Raw genomic sequence first — 16,918 nt, 5'->3', positions numbered from 1 at the left:
CCTGACTGTGTGTGCCATGCTATGCCTGCCCTACCCTGACTGTGTGTGCCATACTCTGCCTGCCCTACCCTGACTGTGTGTGCCATACTCTGCCTGCCCTACCCTGACTGTGTGTGCCATACTCTGCCTGCCCTACCCTGACTGTGTGTGCCATACTCTGCCTGCCCTACCCTGACTGTGTGTGCCATACTCTGCCTGCCCTACCCTGACTGTGTGTGCCATACTATGCCTGCCCTACCCTGACTGTGTGTGCCATACTCTGCCTGCCCTACCCTGACTGTGTGTGCCATACTCTGCCTGCCCTACCCTGACTGTGTGTGCCATACTCTGCCTGCCCTACCCTGACTGTGTGTGCTATACTCTGCCTGCCCTACCCTGACTGTGTGTGCCATACTCTGCCTGCCCTACCCTGACTGTGTGTGCCATACTCTGCTTGCCCTACCCTTCCTGTGTGTGCCATACTCTGCCTGCCCTACCCTTCCTGTGTGTGCCATACCCTCCCTGACCTATGCTGCCTGTGTGTGCCATACCCTCCCTGACCTATGCTGCCTGTGTGTGCCATACTCTACCTGCCCTATGCTGGCTGTATGTGCCATACTCTGCCTACAGTACCTATGTCTGAGGTGTGAAGAAGTGAACAATGGGAGTGATTACAGCCTGAGCCTGAGGTGTGAACACTGCAGGGGGTGAACAATGCAGAAACTAAAAGGTGTGAAAAACACAGGGGATTACATATTTAAACAATACAGCCTGATTACAGCCTGAATCTGAGGTGAGAACCATGCAGGGGGCCAGTTAATCTCAGTACTGATACCATTTAATGCTTACTCAAAGGTAAGCCATCAAAGCAGCCAGACAGGTGGGGGGCCACACAGAGGGGGGTCGCGGGCCGCCAGTTGGACAGCACTGGTCTAACTAACTGAGCATGTACACTGGTCTGGGTCTCGGTGCAGGAGAGAGTCATTATCAGAACTTTCTTTACCCAGCTCAGCGTTTTTTCTTCCTGTTTGGCTTCTGATCATCTAAACAGGAGAAATATGGGGAGACTTAAGGGCACTATTGAGAGAACTGAAGGTATGCCTGCAGCTTGAGATTAACTCTTTATTAGCCTTTCCTTCTCCTTTAAGGGCAAAGTCAGACCTGGTGTACAGTCTGCATTTTTTTCACCTGTGTTTTAAAGGAAAAAACGGTATGTGTATAGTAAGCTTAAGCTCTGCCTGTCAGTGCACCTACATGAAGCTTCTGATCAGATCACGTCCACTTCTGCCGGCCTGTTTTTTGTAGGCTGGTGGAGAGAAGTGTACCATACGCCAAGTCTGATTTTGCTTTTGATTTTTGGTAGCCATTTTAATTGGCAAAATACAGTAGAAATGTCCTTTTTATTTTTTCTAGCAAACCAGAAAAAAAATTATGCAAAATTCTGGAAAATGTAAAAATCAGGATAAAGCATTATGCATTATATATTTTTGGGACCACAAAAACAAGTATGTAAAACCAAAGTTGCACTGTAGTACATTTTTTTGTCTGTTGCACTACACTTCCCTAAGCAAAACCATCTGCTGCTGCCTTTGCTTTCCGTGCTATACAACCTAGTGCTTCCCTTTTCCTGATTCCAAAGGGCACCAAAAACTTCAGTTAAGAGACATCAGCTGTGCAGTGGTTACTGTAAGTTTTTTCCTCCAGCCATGCTAATGTGAAATACAGTACGCTAACAAAAGGCACTCTCCATTAAAATGGCAGAGAATTGAGAACTTGAGAAAATGTAAAAAAGGAGAAAGGGAAACTTTTATATTGTGCTTTTCTCTCATGGGACTCAAAGCACTTTACAGCAAGAAAGGCAGCCATAATAGGCACACAATATGCTGGGATGGTAGGAGGTTAAGTAACTTGTCCAGGGTCACAAGGAGTTGCCACAAGGAATCAAACTAAGGTCTCTAGCATGAGATCCCACATCAGTGGCTGATTACTTATTCTCTAGGCTAGCTCCCATTCATTTCACTAAAACAATAGCTCTAAAATTAAAAGTAAGCATCATACTATACATATATATCTCCCAAATGTATATCATACATATAACAGTGCTTTGTGCCAGATTTATGCTTTAAGAGTATCAGAACCAGACATTGTTTATTAAAATATATCTGTTCTCCAAAAGTGCTTAATCACAAAGTCAATTAAATGTGTGAACAGAGGAAAACAGGGATAGAAAAAGAGAAAAGTCTTCATCTTGAATCTGCAAAACAAACAGAAATCATATATGTTACATTATAAGAATGATTTTAGATTCTTTAATACAAAAAAAACTGCCTTACCTTCTACATATCTAGGAAGGCTTTCTACTAGCCATGTGGGATATAGCTAGGGACATTTACTTCGTTCCAGAGTCTGAGCACTAAGGCATCAGGCCTGGCCCACATTCAGTGTTGTAACTTTGCGGGCCACTCCCCCTCTTGAACCACCTGTATCAAGGAAGCTGGCCTAGGGCCACAGGGCCTGCTACCTCTATATTTAAACCACTGCTCACATTAGTATTCCAGTGCAGCCCACAGTTGTTCAGATGGGTTGAGGTCCGGGCTCTATGCAGGTTAGGCTAATGCCACACTTCGCATATGGCGTATATTTTCGGCAAGCCGAAAACCGCTTGCCAAAAATAGCTCCTACCTGTGCCTGCTCCCAAATATATGAAATACGCTCAGGTGCAGGCACATTAAGCCGATATCCACCAAAAATATGAAGTCTCACATGGACGGATATTGGCTACATGTGCCTGCACCTGAGCGTACTCCATTCATTGGGGTAGAGGCACAAGGTAGGCTAAATCTACAGTAGCGGGGTGTATTCTCGGCAAGCGTTCTTTGGCTTGCCGAGAATACGCCTGTGTGGCATCAGCCTTAGTCTTCCACTCCCAACTTTGTACACCAGTTCTGTATAAATTTTGTGCCCAAGGTGTAACAGAAAAGCAGATGTTTTTGCTTGGGGAAGTGTAGTAGAAAGAATACAGAATTACAGTAAATACTAAGTCATGCTAAAACAGAAAAGGGCCTGCCCCAAACTATTGCCGCACAGTGAAAAGCACATAAATTAGAAAAACACAGAGAAAGGAGATAATGTTATTGTAAGATATAGTGGAATCTGTGTTGGCAAGTGAAGCCTATACAGGCCATTCCAATAAAAAGAAGGGGTAGTGGCTTAACTACCATAGTGAACTAGTGACTGTGGGGAAGGTCCAGTTGAGAGGGAGGCCCAGATTCACATGTGTTCTGCTGTATGCTTGCAGCTACCCATCAACAATTACCAAGGCTAAAAGAGTGCACACATGACAAGGAGGGGCCACTTCTTAACCCCCATTCCCCATGTGTCTGTAAAACCTCCTTGAGGAGTGTCCACATAGTTTTGGCTTTATACTCTATATAGTGGAAGTTGGTTTTTCAAACATCTGCTGATTACATACTGTATATTTATCTCAAAAAAACAAACAATTCTTCCTTGCCTGACATGCTGGCACATACTAGTACATAGCACACAGAATTGCATGCAAAGCTAATTGTTAAAGACAACATCAGCAACTGCATTTTTGTATGCTGCTACTTGGACTGCAGTTAGTCTGTCCACCTACTCTGTTCACTGCATTCAACATATGAATATTCCACATATGAAGCTTGAAGTATGTAACTATGCATTCTAATTGTTGTAAGGAGTTTTAACAAATCAAATCTCCATTATTCTATATAGAATACAGTTTATCAAAATATAATTTCACATAAAAGGGAGTTTTTCTATAAAATATTATACTATGTAGCATATGTAGTGACTTTCAGCCACATAAGAACTCATATTCAATTTCCAGTCCTACTTACACAGTAACAAGCAAAATACAGATGGGCATAGGCCTGTTTTGTTATTGGAATTAACAATGGCTTAAGTGATCAAACATGAATTTACTTAGCACTCTTTGTGCATAAAATCATATCTATATGGGTCTATTGGTCATTTTTACATTTTGTCTTTAAAGAAGAAGGAAAGTTACAATCACTGGTGGTTGCCAAAATATTAGGCACACCCCTGTGATTGTAATCGCAATCGTTTACCTGAAACCCCCGGCTGGTGTCCCTGTTAGGTGAAAACTGCACTGGCTGATCCTCTTCGGCCTTTGCACGTGTGCAGTGGAGTGAAATGCCAGAGTGAAATACAGGCAGTTCGCTCAATTGCGCATAAGGAAGGATGAGGATCGCTCCCCTGCATTAATCCATAGCCAGTGCAGTTTTCTCCAAACAGGAGCACCAAGCAGAGGTTTCAGGTAAGCTAACATTTGGCACCCCCTAGTGATTAAGCTTTTCCTTCTCCTTTAAAAATACCTGGAAATCAATGGGCAGCAGATGAATGTACCACTATGGCCCCCATCCTATCAGCAGATTACCTTAAATGAGAGCTAACGCCTTATTAAAACCCAAGTCCCTCCAGAGGTCTCCGACCCCACTTACCTTCATCAAATATATCCAAGAGAGGAGATCCAGGAGCAGAAGGAAGAGCCCATGACGCCCCTGATATAGAGTCCAGCAGTGAAGCAATCTCTGAATGAAGATACTCCACTGTTTTCTCTACTCGCTGCAACACAAAATATGAGGGAGCGATATGGTACTGTAAGCAGAATAAGCTCTTCCAAATAAAGTTTTTATTTTTACTGCAAAATCATATGTAATATTAAAGAAAGGTATGTAGTTTCGATGTATACTATAGGAGTCTTTTATGCAGGGGAGGCTGCAAAAACACAGGTATAATCCACCATATTTTCTGTACTTTAAAGGAGAACTAAAGCCTAACTAAAGACATAAGGCAGAAATGTTGAATATTATGTTTTAGGCTTCTGTACCAGCCAAAAGCAACCGCAGCCCTTTAGCAGGGAAGATGTGCCTTCAAAGATGCCCCAGTAGCTCTCAATCTTACTTTGTGCTGATTCTGTGTACATGCTCTGTGCTGCTGTCAGTAACTGAGTTTAGGGACTGATGCACAATATACTGTATATATAAATGTCATGATATATGGCAGATTAGTAATCAAATTACTAACCCCCACTCGCACATTATGCACATGCACTTGATGTTGGAGTAGTGGATGCGATTCACCCTCATACGTCACATGCTTGCATATGATGAGCAAGTTGTGGCACTCGCTCATTATGCACATGGGAATGGAATGTCACAACATGGCTGCCCGCAGGCTAGCGCTGGCGGTTTTTCCTTTTTTAAAAAAAAAAAAGAAAAACAGCTATTGTTTCTGCCAACCTGAGTGTGGGCTCTATTAGTCTACACCTCTGGTGAGGGAAACAATTTGAGGGCGATAGGTACCCTTTAAAGTTGCAACACCATATGTTATATGTTAAGGGCTAACCTTCGCCTTAGAGCAACTTGCACTTAACCTCTTTACAAATCTACTTCCAGATACTCCACCAAAATTATACAATAGCGTGGATACACAGAACACAATACCTGCCACACTGGTTGTCCAGAGGTTAATAGTAAGGCTGCAGCATCCCCTTAGGCACTAAGGCTAATGCCAGACGAGGCTAGGGCGGATATTTTCGGCAAGCGGAAAAGCATTTGCTGAAAATTCCGCCCTACGCCTCTTACATGTGCCTGCACCCGAATGAATGAGATACACTCGGGTGCAGGCACATGTAGCCGATATATACGCATGAAAATGCGAGATAATGCAAAGTCTTGCGTTTTTATGCGTATATTGGCTACACGTGCCTGCACCTGAGGGTATCTCATTCATTCGGGTGCAGGCACATGTAGGAGGCGTAGGGCAGAATTTTCAGCAAATGCTTTTCCGCTTGCCGAAAATATCCATCCTACAGCTCGTCTGGCATTAGCCTTAGATTTGCTTCTCCTCCTGTAACCCACTCGGCCCCCTCCCTCAGGAATTTGCTTTGGCTGTTGGCTTGTGGACATGCTCAGTTGTTCTAAGCTCAGATTACTAAACACGCCCCCGAGTCCAGCAGCCAGTAAAGAGATGGCATTGCTGGTTCCCATAGAAACTCAGCTCTAGCTGTCTGCTTCAATTTTTTTTCTCCTGAGCTCAGCATTACCATTACAGTGCTCAAACAAAGCAGAACTTTTATCAGACAGTTGTGCATGTGTGAGCCTTTATTCTTGATTAAATGTATGCTGAATAAGGGTCTGTGTGTGTGTATGCTGCTTGCAGATTTAAATGTATCTGATTATGTGTCAGAGGAAAAATGGCCACCAAGTGGTGGTGGGGGGGGGGGTGGGATATATGCAGTATAAATAAAGCCATTTGGGTGGGGGAGACGTGCCTAACTGATATACATTGTAGGCAATGCTCATTCGGTTGTTGAGCTAATGCTGAGGCTAACTCAGGCTTGTGTAGAATGTAGTAGATTCGGCTCATTTGATGGTGGGACAGGCTGTTTTGGTAGCGATTGCACTATGTCTATGTCCTGTGGAGTTTGCAAAGATGTCGGAGTGTCTGGGTTGTTGTGAGTGCTCTGTGCTGCCACCATCTTTTTGGACATTGGAAGTGCCATGATGTAGTGGGCAGTAAGAGAAGGACAAATTCCTCATTGTTGGCATAATTGTAGCATAAGGTGGCTGGTTATACCAGGCTAGGATACGGAGCTCATATCAGGTATCGGGGAATAAAAAAAAAGTGAGGACAAACTGTCCTTTGTAGCCCTAATTTAATAAATTTGTGGGGCTAAATATGACAGTTTGTAGCACTCTGCTATGTAATTCACAATATATTTAGCCACTAGGTAGTGCTGTGTTTTTATTTTTCACAGCTGGAAGAGCAGTTTCCGTTTTATATACACAATAAGACATTGTAACATAGGAATGATCTAAACATTGTTTATTATTTTGGATTCTTACAAAGTAAAAAGCAAAGTAGGTAAAATCATGCAGTAGTGGAGGTCATGTAACCCTATAATTTTACCCACCATAGCAAGAATAAAAGTAGCATCATGCTGGCTTCACCAATTCTGTGTTACCAGGTTTAATCTATATTGTGGCTCATATTTACCAGCAAAAATGCTTGTTTGACTGAACAAAGCTGGACAAAATTACAAACCACTTGTTGTGCCAAACAAATATTTTTTTAATCAAAAAGTTATAGTATAGCAATTTTACCAGTTTAACTCTTTTTGATTTCAGGTTATTAATGCTAGCAAAATAGAGTTAATAACCCCAAGAAATTGCACTAACTTTAGATGCAGTGAAATTTGTCTGGTAAAATTTGGTACTCCAGATTCACTAATGTGTTTTTTTCTGAAATTACAGTTTAACTCAAGAGTATACAAAATCACTGTATTCATAAAACAGAGTAAGGTTATTGTGTTGGGTTGAAAACCCCAACATACTGTTGTTCGACTTTGGCTTATTCTTCCGCTTTTTCTTATTATTATTATTCTTAGCGCCCCCCATTTTCTAAACGCTACTCCTCCTACAGTTTTAGGGGTACAACACCCAAACTCTCCACACTTCTTCGATCCTATAGCAGAACAGGCTGTGCTTTTCTAAGCGATCCAGCCCCCCGTCGCTCCAAACACCCCAATTTTCTCATTGACTTTGACAGGGAAGATTTTCAAACTGCTGCCACACTTAGCTTTGAAGCTACACCCCCCAAACTTGAATAACATAATAATACAGTCACCCCGAATAAAACAGCGACATTTGTTGGATGACCCCCATGTGGGAGGGGCCAACAACAGCCAATCAAATTTCACCCATTGACTTTTATGGGGACATTTAAACTGCTGCCACACTTACAGCTTTGAGGCTACACTCCCCAAACTTGAATCACATAGTCATGGGCTCAGCCTGACTGAAAATATGATGATTGTTGGATGCCCAAAAGTGGGCGGAGCTGTGAACAGCCAATTAGATTTTACCTATTGACTTGGCGGAAACCTGCTGGCATTTTCACAGTAATAACACCGGGGTCCCCAAACTTTGTATGGTTAGGCACCAGGTAACTGCGGTTCAAGGTTAGAAAAAGAGGGCAGAGCCACCAATAGCCAATCAGATTTACCTATTGACTTTCAATGGGGAAATTCAACCTGCTGCCATTCTCACAGAATTAACACCAGGGTCCCCAAACTTTGCACAGTCAGTCACTGGGTGACTTTGTACGTTAGAAAAAGTGGGTGGGGCCGCCAAAAGCCAATCACATTTGTTTTGTTGTTTTCAGTGGGGAAATTTTAACTGCTGCCATTCTCACATGTTTAATGTCAGGGTCCCCAAACTTTGCACAGGGGTTTTTACTATATAACTGTGGGTCCAAGGTTAGAAAAAGTGGACGGAGCCAACAACAGATCAGATTTCATTTTGTGACTTCACGTTTTTCAACCCAACATGAAGTTTGTTCTCAAACTTCCCTTTCTAGTTGTTCATTTGAGCTCCAATTTAACTTCAGTTGGATTGGATACGAAAATTTCTGAAGAAAGCAAATATCACGAATATGCTTATGAAAAAATCGCATTAGTCACGAAAATATCGTATTGGCGATCCGAAAATCACTAAATTTTCGTATTGAACGATCGTAAAATGCAGGAAAACCTTTCTGACTTGATCCTTCTGTGCATGATTTTGGAAGCCTCCCATAGGAATCAATGGCACTCTGCAGCTCCAACCTGGCCCAAGGAAAGTCACGATAATGAAGCTTGAATGAATCCAAAACTTTCATACTCGGTGCGACAATATGATTTTGTCATGCAAATTTTGTTGCAAAGTCCGAAAAAAGTCACGCAAGGTATGAAATTGTCGCAAAAATACACTCATTACGGGAAAAAAATGCATTCGGACGCATTTGGAGCGTTCGTGGATTAGTAAATGTGCCCCATAGTTTCTTGTCATTTTTTGGAAATGTTAAAGACAATTCTCCTATAATTATTTGTATTTTCTGCAGACCTTTCTATTAGCAACATCTATTTCATACACATATTATAAGTATCATGGTATAATAATACATTATATATCATACATTATAAAATGTAATTTCTCACCTCCTCTATTATATCTATACGTCTGTGAAGCAGTCTGTGCTCACTACACCAGTCTCCCCTTTGTGCGGGTCCATGGAGGATACTGACAGGATCTGCAACTGTAAAACCCAATAAAAAAGTGCTCAACCGGCTTTTATATAGTCATAAAGTAGCAATCGTTAAGGTGCCAAACTAAAATGCAACAGTGCAATCAATTAATAAATGCCATTCTATTTACAAAATATTCACTAGAAGCCCTTGTTTATGGGTTGTCTTTCACAAAGGCGTTCTATAAATTCTAAGGTTTTCTACCTTACTTAAGCATCTTGTCTCATGCTAGTACCCATACTACATACCTCCCAACATTTGAAAAATGGAAAGAGGGAGAAAAAGAAATGATGCGAAATGTATTTGACCAGGACATTTTTGTGACTACACCTCCTAAATACCACTCCCACTTTACTAAATTTGACAGGTTAGTTAAAGTTTGAACACATTTCTGGGGGTTTAGGGGTCTTTTTATGTGTTGTTACAGTTTTGCTGATGCAGGTGTAATTGCCCTTTAAGCTGCAAGTCTGTGTAGCTTATTAGTTACAATTGTATCTCAGTGCAGGTGAGGCTTGTGAAGATTTTTGGGCTCTCTGCCAAAAGCTACTTTTTAATTAAGTTTGTATCTTTTTTAGTGTTCAGTGCAGGAGAATTCAGGACTACGGGTTTAGCTGTTGTCCAGCAAAAATCTGGACAGTTGGGAGGCATGCCCCAATGAGAATATCTTCCTCTCACGTGCCAGGGGTAGCTACCAGCTTCCTTCAAGGGAGGAGACTGTTAACTCACCCCCTGCATATATTATCATAAATAACAAATAAGTCATGCTGGTCCTAGCTACCTCCCCCCAGCATTGCTGCCTAGGTAGGGGCATAACTATAGAGGAAGCAGGCCACCCTAAATATGTAGGGGGCCCAGAAGGACCCTAAATAAATGAGCAAATTCAATTGCTCAATCTGGAAACCCGTTATCCAGAAAGTTCTGAATTACGGACAGCTTGTCTCCCATAGACTCCATATTAATCAAATAATTCAGAATTTTAAAACTGATTTCCTTTTTCTATGTAGAAATAAAACAGTACCTTGTAACTGATCCCAAATAAGATATAAATAATACTTAATGAATGCAAAACAATCCTATTGGGTTTAATTAATGTTTTATTGATTTTTTAGTAGACTTAGGGGCACATTTACTAACCCACGAACGGGCCGAATGCGTCCGATTGCGTTTTTTTCGTAATGATCGGTAGTTTTGCGATTTTTTCGGCGTCTTTACGATTTTTGCATAAAAACGCGAGTTTTTCGGCATCTTTACGATTTTTGCGTAAAAACGCGAGTTTTTCGGCGTCTTTAAGATTTTTGCGTAAAAACTCGCGTTTTTACGCAAAAATCGTAAAGACGCCGAAAAAATCACAAAAAATACGAAAAAGTCGCAAAATGTTCGTTTCCAATCGGAATTTTTCCAATTCGGATTCGAAATCGTGTCTTAGTAAATCAGCCCCTTAAGGTATGGAGTTCCAAATTACGAAAAACCCCTTATCCGGAATCCCTTGGTCCCGAGCATTCTGGATAACGGGTCCTATACCTATATATCTGTGTGGAACAAGTCAATTTACTAATATTAACTAATGTATTGGAGGCCCTCCAAGATTTTTTCTAACATAAAAAATGATTTTGTGTTCTACTAAAATGAAAAATTTTAAACTGATAAATGTTCTGAATACTTTTGCAAGGCAGTATATCTAAAATATGAATCATTCTGCTTTTTTTTGCCCTGGTGGTGGAGCAACGCTCATTTTTCTAAGCACACTTTTGCACTAAAATTCCGAACAGTAAATCCCAAAGCTGAAAACAATGACATCACTCCTGTTGTGCATGTGAACTCAGACATCTGGAGGGCAGTGCTGCCTGGGAAAGTGCAGGTCACAAAAAGTCAAACTGACATTTAAACGGACACAAATATTTTTTTGGTGTGCAAATAGATAACCCATTAGAAGCTAGAACTAGAAGCACATGTACCATAAACCCATGTATCTGTTATATATTTTATGTTGGCTTTACACACCATTTAGTTTACGGTAACATACATCCTGTATACATCAAATGGTGTTATGCACAAAAAGATCAAAATGATAAATGATAAAACATTATATATAGTATTATATATATTTTGTGTGTAATGTACCCCTACTGTAATTTAGATATTAAAAAGAACTTACTGAGGAGTTAAAAGACCAATTAAAATTTTACTGGTCATTTTAGTCCGGTATTACACATGCAAAGGCATAATGATAATATTTAGGAAATACGAAATGACACTGTAAAAATACGACTGATGCATTGTTGAGATCTTTGCTAGAGATAGACAAGATGAACTTTCTCATCTTAGTAGATATGTCTCAGAGAACTTCTCATTTTTACTTTAAGCAGTCCTCATAAGACAAAGTCTGGGTGGTCAGTGCATGAGAGCCTGATGTAGAAGACCTCAGAAGGTGCAGTATCAGGAATGAATTCTGTTAGAGATCACTCTAGTCTATAGTAAGGACATTTTTAGTATACTTATAGTATGGAGATCCAATTTACAAAAAGACCCCTTTTCTGGAAAACTCCAGGTCTGAAACACTTTGGATAAAAAGTTCCATACCTGTTTTGTGGAGTGATTGTGTTCTGTTTCATTCTGAGCAATATCAAACAGACTGTTTAAAATGCAGCAAATAATGTGTTAACTATTTGTTTCATGCACTACCAGGAGTTGCAGGGAGTTTTGTCTCCCTAGGGCTATGATACCAAGGAGTGGACCATCATCAAAATAGCATTACAAATCCTTTTCTATTTATTAAACTGGGCTGTTGACTTCCTTTAGAAAGAAAGGTGCCCCATACTTAACAGGGACCTCCAGCAAGGTTCACTGTTAGCGCTGCCAAATAGGTAGAATGGGGCCCCAAGTGCACAAAAGAAGCTCACTGATACATACTTGACCATGGTCCCAATCCACATGGTGACAGATGTCAAGGCCAATCACCTCATGATGCATCCATTGTGTAGCAGTCCCATCCCTTTGCTTTCCATCCAGTCTGTCATGGGCCCCTGACAGGTCTCCCTCCTGCCCCCCTGATAATGGTCCTGGGTGTCCATGCACAATTTATGTAGCACTTATTGTACAGCGCTGCAGAATATGTTGACGCTTTATAAATAAATGTTAATAATAATAATAATAGTGCTTCTGTAAATAGGGAACAGTACAGCAAATTTAGCTGCACAAAAGAAAGCTAAATGGGACAATAGGGCTTTCTTTCTCTGAAGGGTCTATTAAGGATCTGTTGAGTAATTAAGCCCCAGCAACTAGATAGAAGTTAAAATCCCAAGGCAGAAAAATGTAATTATTATTATTTGTATGGATATCTATCCATACAAATAATAATAATTACAAAATTGCCTTACAAAAAATAAATTTCAAGTGACCTTCTTATGTGAAAATATGGTGAATTATGTTTTGTTTTGTTTTTTAAATAGAGTGCGGCACAATTTCACTCTTATGGACTGAGGTGAGCTCTAGTTTCGCTGTTTGATAAATATTCCCTGATGTGCCAGTTGTCAGCTGCTCTCCTCACAGTACTCTAGTTCCCACAACAACTTGCATGTTCTGTGATTAATAGACCTGTGAAGATGAACCACAGTAATTTTTAAGGCATTTTGGGATTTGGAGTCTTAGCTGGAGGAGAGCTAATATTTCTGCTCTGTTTGAATCGTACATGTAGTCAAGATGGGCAGTGAAGGGAGTAGCAAGGGAGCAAAAGAAAGATGAAAACCACTCATCCAAGCATCTTCTTCAGTTCAACTAAATGACACACTTGAACTTAACATCACTTTGCATTTTCCCTTGAGTAATTCAGCAAAAAAACAACTTACATTTTCAATGAATAATGCCCTTTTAAAAGGCAACTACAGCAAGCAATACTTGTATTCTTTACTTAGACGAGTAGCACCAGCAAACTTCTTGTCCGTACTGGCCCTTATTTGCCATTATGTTTCAGTGTAAAACATCTGTTTTTGTAATTATGGGGTTGGTGAACGGGATGGAGCTCTTTTAACAGTAGAAAATAAAAATACAGGAGGGCATGCAATAGCTAAACCCCAGTCTGCCAAGCCAAAATATCCCCAGGGGCTAAAAAAGTTCTTTACTGACACCGTTATTCCCTGCAAGGAATGGGCTACCATCTGGGTGAGTGCACTGAAGGCTGCCAAAATGCAGTTACACGTCCAGCAGCCTGCAGGCAATTAGCTTTACATATTTAGTAAAATGGCACTTTATTAGATTTATTAGTTGCTATAGGTTACTGCACTGAGCAAAGCTGGCTCTATATTGTTAATTATACATTTTAATTATGACTTTTCCTGAAATACAGTTTGGGTGCATTTTGCAAATGTGCACATAGGAGGAGAAAGCAAGAGCCCATCACATAGACATTGTGGAGCCTTCTGTAATATGAGGAAATGGCCAAAGCAGCTTCCTGTATGACCAAGGGCATTGATGGGCAGTTGCATACACAATTGGCAGGGGGCATTAACACACAAGAGGGAACATGTTACAACAAAAGGGACCCAAGGGGAAGAGCGGGTAGCTCCAGAGGCTGTGAAAAAGCCAGCAGGTACTGAATTAGTTTCAAACGTTCTCTAAAATTTGTTAAGTAAGGGGAGGAAAGAAGGAAGAAAATCAGAAAAAAAGGTTCTGAAAACCATTAGTAACAGTTTAAAATGATTTACAGTTGTGGTGAACAGAAGACATCCAATGAGTGTTTACCTTAGTTCAAATATTTAGACATTGCATGCCTTCTGTCTAGAGAAGGCCATTTACAAAGACATATCTTAAGGGTTTGAGGACATAGACATGTGGCTCGTCTTCATAAGGGAGCTTAAGGACAGAAGTAAACATCACTAACTTGACCAAACAGGCCAAATTGCAGCAGAGGTGGTGCTGGAGTTCTAAACTGTAGTGAAGGCAGGCAGGATGGCAGGGCCACTTGAGAAGCAACCCTCTGGATGAATTATGGATATGGTGTTTGAGCCTGGAGCCATCATGTTTCCTTTGTAGAGTGACCCACTATGGAATGGTAGAATGCATTCAAAGGTATCTACACCTTGTTTAAAGAGGCCATCATCTAAAAAAAACCTACCTGATTAAAATAAGGGATATGGCAGCACTGAGCAAATGGCCCTTTATTCCATTTTTAGTGACCCTGTCTGTCAGGAATATGCACCTTGACGGCTAGCAAAGTGGTCTGAGAAACAGGAGATGACAGACTCTCCTATGGGGTACACATCACAGAAGGGGCCAGAGGCTGAAAGTAATGCTTTGGATGCCTCACCCACATTTTTATATGACTTGCAGAACACTTGTCAGACATTCAAGCTCTGGTATTGTCAGCAGCAACATAATAACTAGATTTTTTTTTCTAGCCTGATATTGGACATGAAGCCTTTTTTGGAGGTTAAAGACTTTGCACACAGCTTTCTTTACTAAAGAAATGGAGATGAATATGCTATTAAGATATGATTCCTTTTATCCTCCACAGGTCAAAAAGTCACTTTCAAAATCTTAGTTCTTGAGAGTAAAACCAATTATGATTACAAGACGAGGCACTGGTGGACGTAAGGAGTGATGCAATGGAACAAAATGTAAATGTAGAATGTGCCCTGATAACTTACAAGGAACAAAGGTACAATGCTCTGTGGAAAAGATTGGGGCCTTTTAAGCAGAAATGTCCCAAGGGATTAAAAAAAGACAAAAGAGTATTGGTTGATAAGTGGGAGCACACAGATGGGACCTAAAGACACAGAGTATCTGTAAAACCTGGATGTATGAATGTTAGGAATATAGTCAGTGAGGAAATATCCTAAAGGGTCAATGGTTATACTATCAGTGGTCAATGGTTAAACACTATATGGCTACAAGTAACCAGGCACCTGCTTTCCCAGCAATGGTATTAATATACAGTTGGTCCTTCATTTAGTGTTTTCTTTTTTCTTAACTCTTGCTTTCATCTAAATGCTGTTGTGCATGGGGGGATGATGCTTCTATTTATCAACAAGGGCATTAGGCCTGTAACACTGAGTGTTCAGGCCTAGCATGCAGCTGGCATCTCATTTCATCCTGGACAGGGGCATTTCTGGGGTCTATGCTGCCCTAAGGTGGTCTTTCAGATGCCCCCCCCCCCCTGCACCTGATGCTTACCTTTCAAAGTATCGCAGAGGTGCACTACAAGAGCCAAAATTCCAATTTAAAAATCGGAAGTTATCAGGAGCGGATATTTGCTGCCACAGTAACTTGTTTCATGGCAACAGGCCCCTGATCCCAGAGGTATTCATTTGGGTTGAGGTGAGGGCTTTGTTCAGGACAGTCAAGTTCCACTCCAGACATAGCAAAACAGTTCTTCTTTTGTGTATAGGGGCTACAACAGAAAAGGGCCATCCACCTAAACTCTTTCCATATAACAAGGATTGTCAAAACATGTTTCCACCTTCACAAAACTTTATGGTCAGCATTAATCATTCCACTAGCCAGCATTCTCGTGGAATCCTTTGAAAACAATCTGTCAGAATTTTAAATAGTAAATGATGACCTGTCATTCCAGAGAATGCCTTTCCACTGCTCCAGCGTCCAATGGTGGCAATATTTACTATTCTCAAGCCAAAGCTTTGCATTGCACATGGTTGTGTTAGGCTTGTGTGCAGCTGTTCACTCTTAAAAATGCCATCCTTCCAACAAATAGTTCTAGTACTGACATTGCTTCCAAAGACACCAGAATTCGGCAGTAAATCTTTCTACTGATGACGTGACAAAGGGTTTTTAGGGTACTTTTGGCTACATAAAATGCTTATACTGTATTTGTTTAGCCATAGTGTTTATCTGAATGCAGAATGTGCCTCAGGATTTACCAAAACTAGCAATAATACAGATTTATTACCAGTATCATTCTACATACACTGAATTAGGCTTGCTAGATGTTGCTACATGAATTCGTTAACGAGTACTACTTTTTGGAAATAACTGTGCCAATAACTTTTGCCATTAGTCAAAAATTCAGTGTGATGTGACAAATGTGACAGAATCAAGCCAATAGCCATCCATGCCTTTTTACTTCATGTATAAGAGGTGTTACTGTATCTGACAGATGTAACAATGCTTGTTAATGATCTATTTGTTAAATTGTATGTCACTGAAAACTCAAAAAACATAAGTACTGAATGATAAGATAGCCTTAGAGTTGCTTTGTTTGCCTGTCTGAAAGAAACATAGTTTTGAGTCGAACCACATATTAACTATAACAGTTTTAAATCTGTACTAACCTGTAAAACTGCCAGCCAATAATCCCAGCAATAATAAAGCAGCAGCAAGAAGAATACGCATGTTGATGTTAGGTATAAAATTCACTCCCAGTAATAAAGTCAAGGAGATTCAGGCTCTCCGATCAGCAGAATTCTGTGGATGGATATAGTGCAGCACTCTGCCACAGAAAGGGAGAGAGGAGAGGGGCCGCCTGCCTGTAACTGGAAGGAGAGGAAATAATCACATAACTGCCTGGATTGTTTTTTAAAGTTCTCAAACAGCAGACCCAGTTGTTCAGCAAGCTGGCAAGAATCCAGAGTGACTCCTAGCTTCCCCTCTGTATTTATACACACAGGGCGTGCGTGGAATTCAAAAGCCAGCCTTTAACCTTTCAGGAAAAGTGGGTAAAAAGAATCAAACTTTTTAACCCTTTTGGTTATGGTCATGGTCCTGTTATAAATTAAAAATAGAACAAAAAAAACATATAACATTAAAGGGGATGTAAACCCAAAAAGAAATATTTCCTAATTACAATTTTTCGATAGT

General features: G+C 40.6%; 1 protein-coding gene across 1 annotated transcript; it reads right to left on the bottom strand.

Moving 5' to 3' along the window:
* Window positions 1–2,093: 2,093 nt before the first annotated feature.
* On the bottom strand, window positions 2,094–16,692 carry plac9 (placenta associated 9). Its single transcript, XM_002940441.5, has 4 exons — window positions 16,393–16,692; window positions 9,023–9,120; window positions 4,482–4,605; window positions 2,094–2,233 (listed from the first exon to the last, which is right to left on the bottom strand). Exons 1-4 carry the CDS (start codon window positions 16,451–16,453, stop codon window positions 2,223–2,225), a joined length of 294 nt encoding a protein of 97 aa, XP_002940487.3. The 5' UTR covers window positions 16,454–16,692; the 3' UTR covers window positions 2,094–2,222.
* Between the last annotated feature and the right edge of the window lie 226 nt (window positions 16,693–16,918).

Source organism: Xenopus tropicalis, chromosome 7 (genome assembly GCF_000004195.4).
Source record: "Xenopus tropicalis strain Nigerian chromosome 7, UCB_Xtro_10.0, whole genome shotgun sequence".
Taxonomy (NCBI): domain Eukaryota; kingdom Metazoa; phylum Chordata; class Amphibia; order Anura; family Pipidae; genus Xenopus; species Xenopus tropicalis.
The sequence above is the reverse complement of the archived record's forward strand: the minus strand, read 5'-3'. Positions and strand labels throughout refer to the sequence as shown.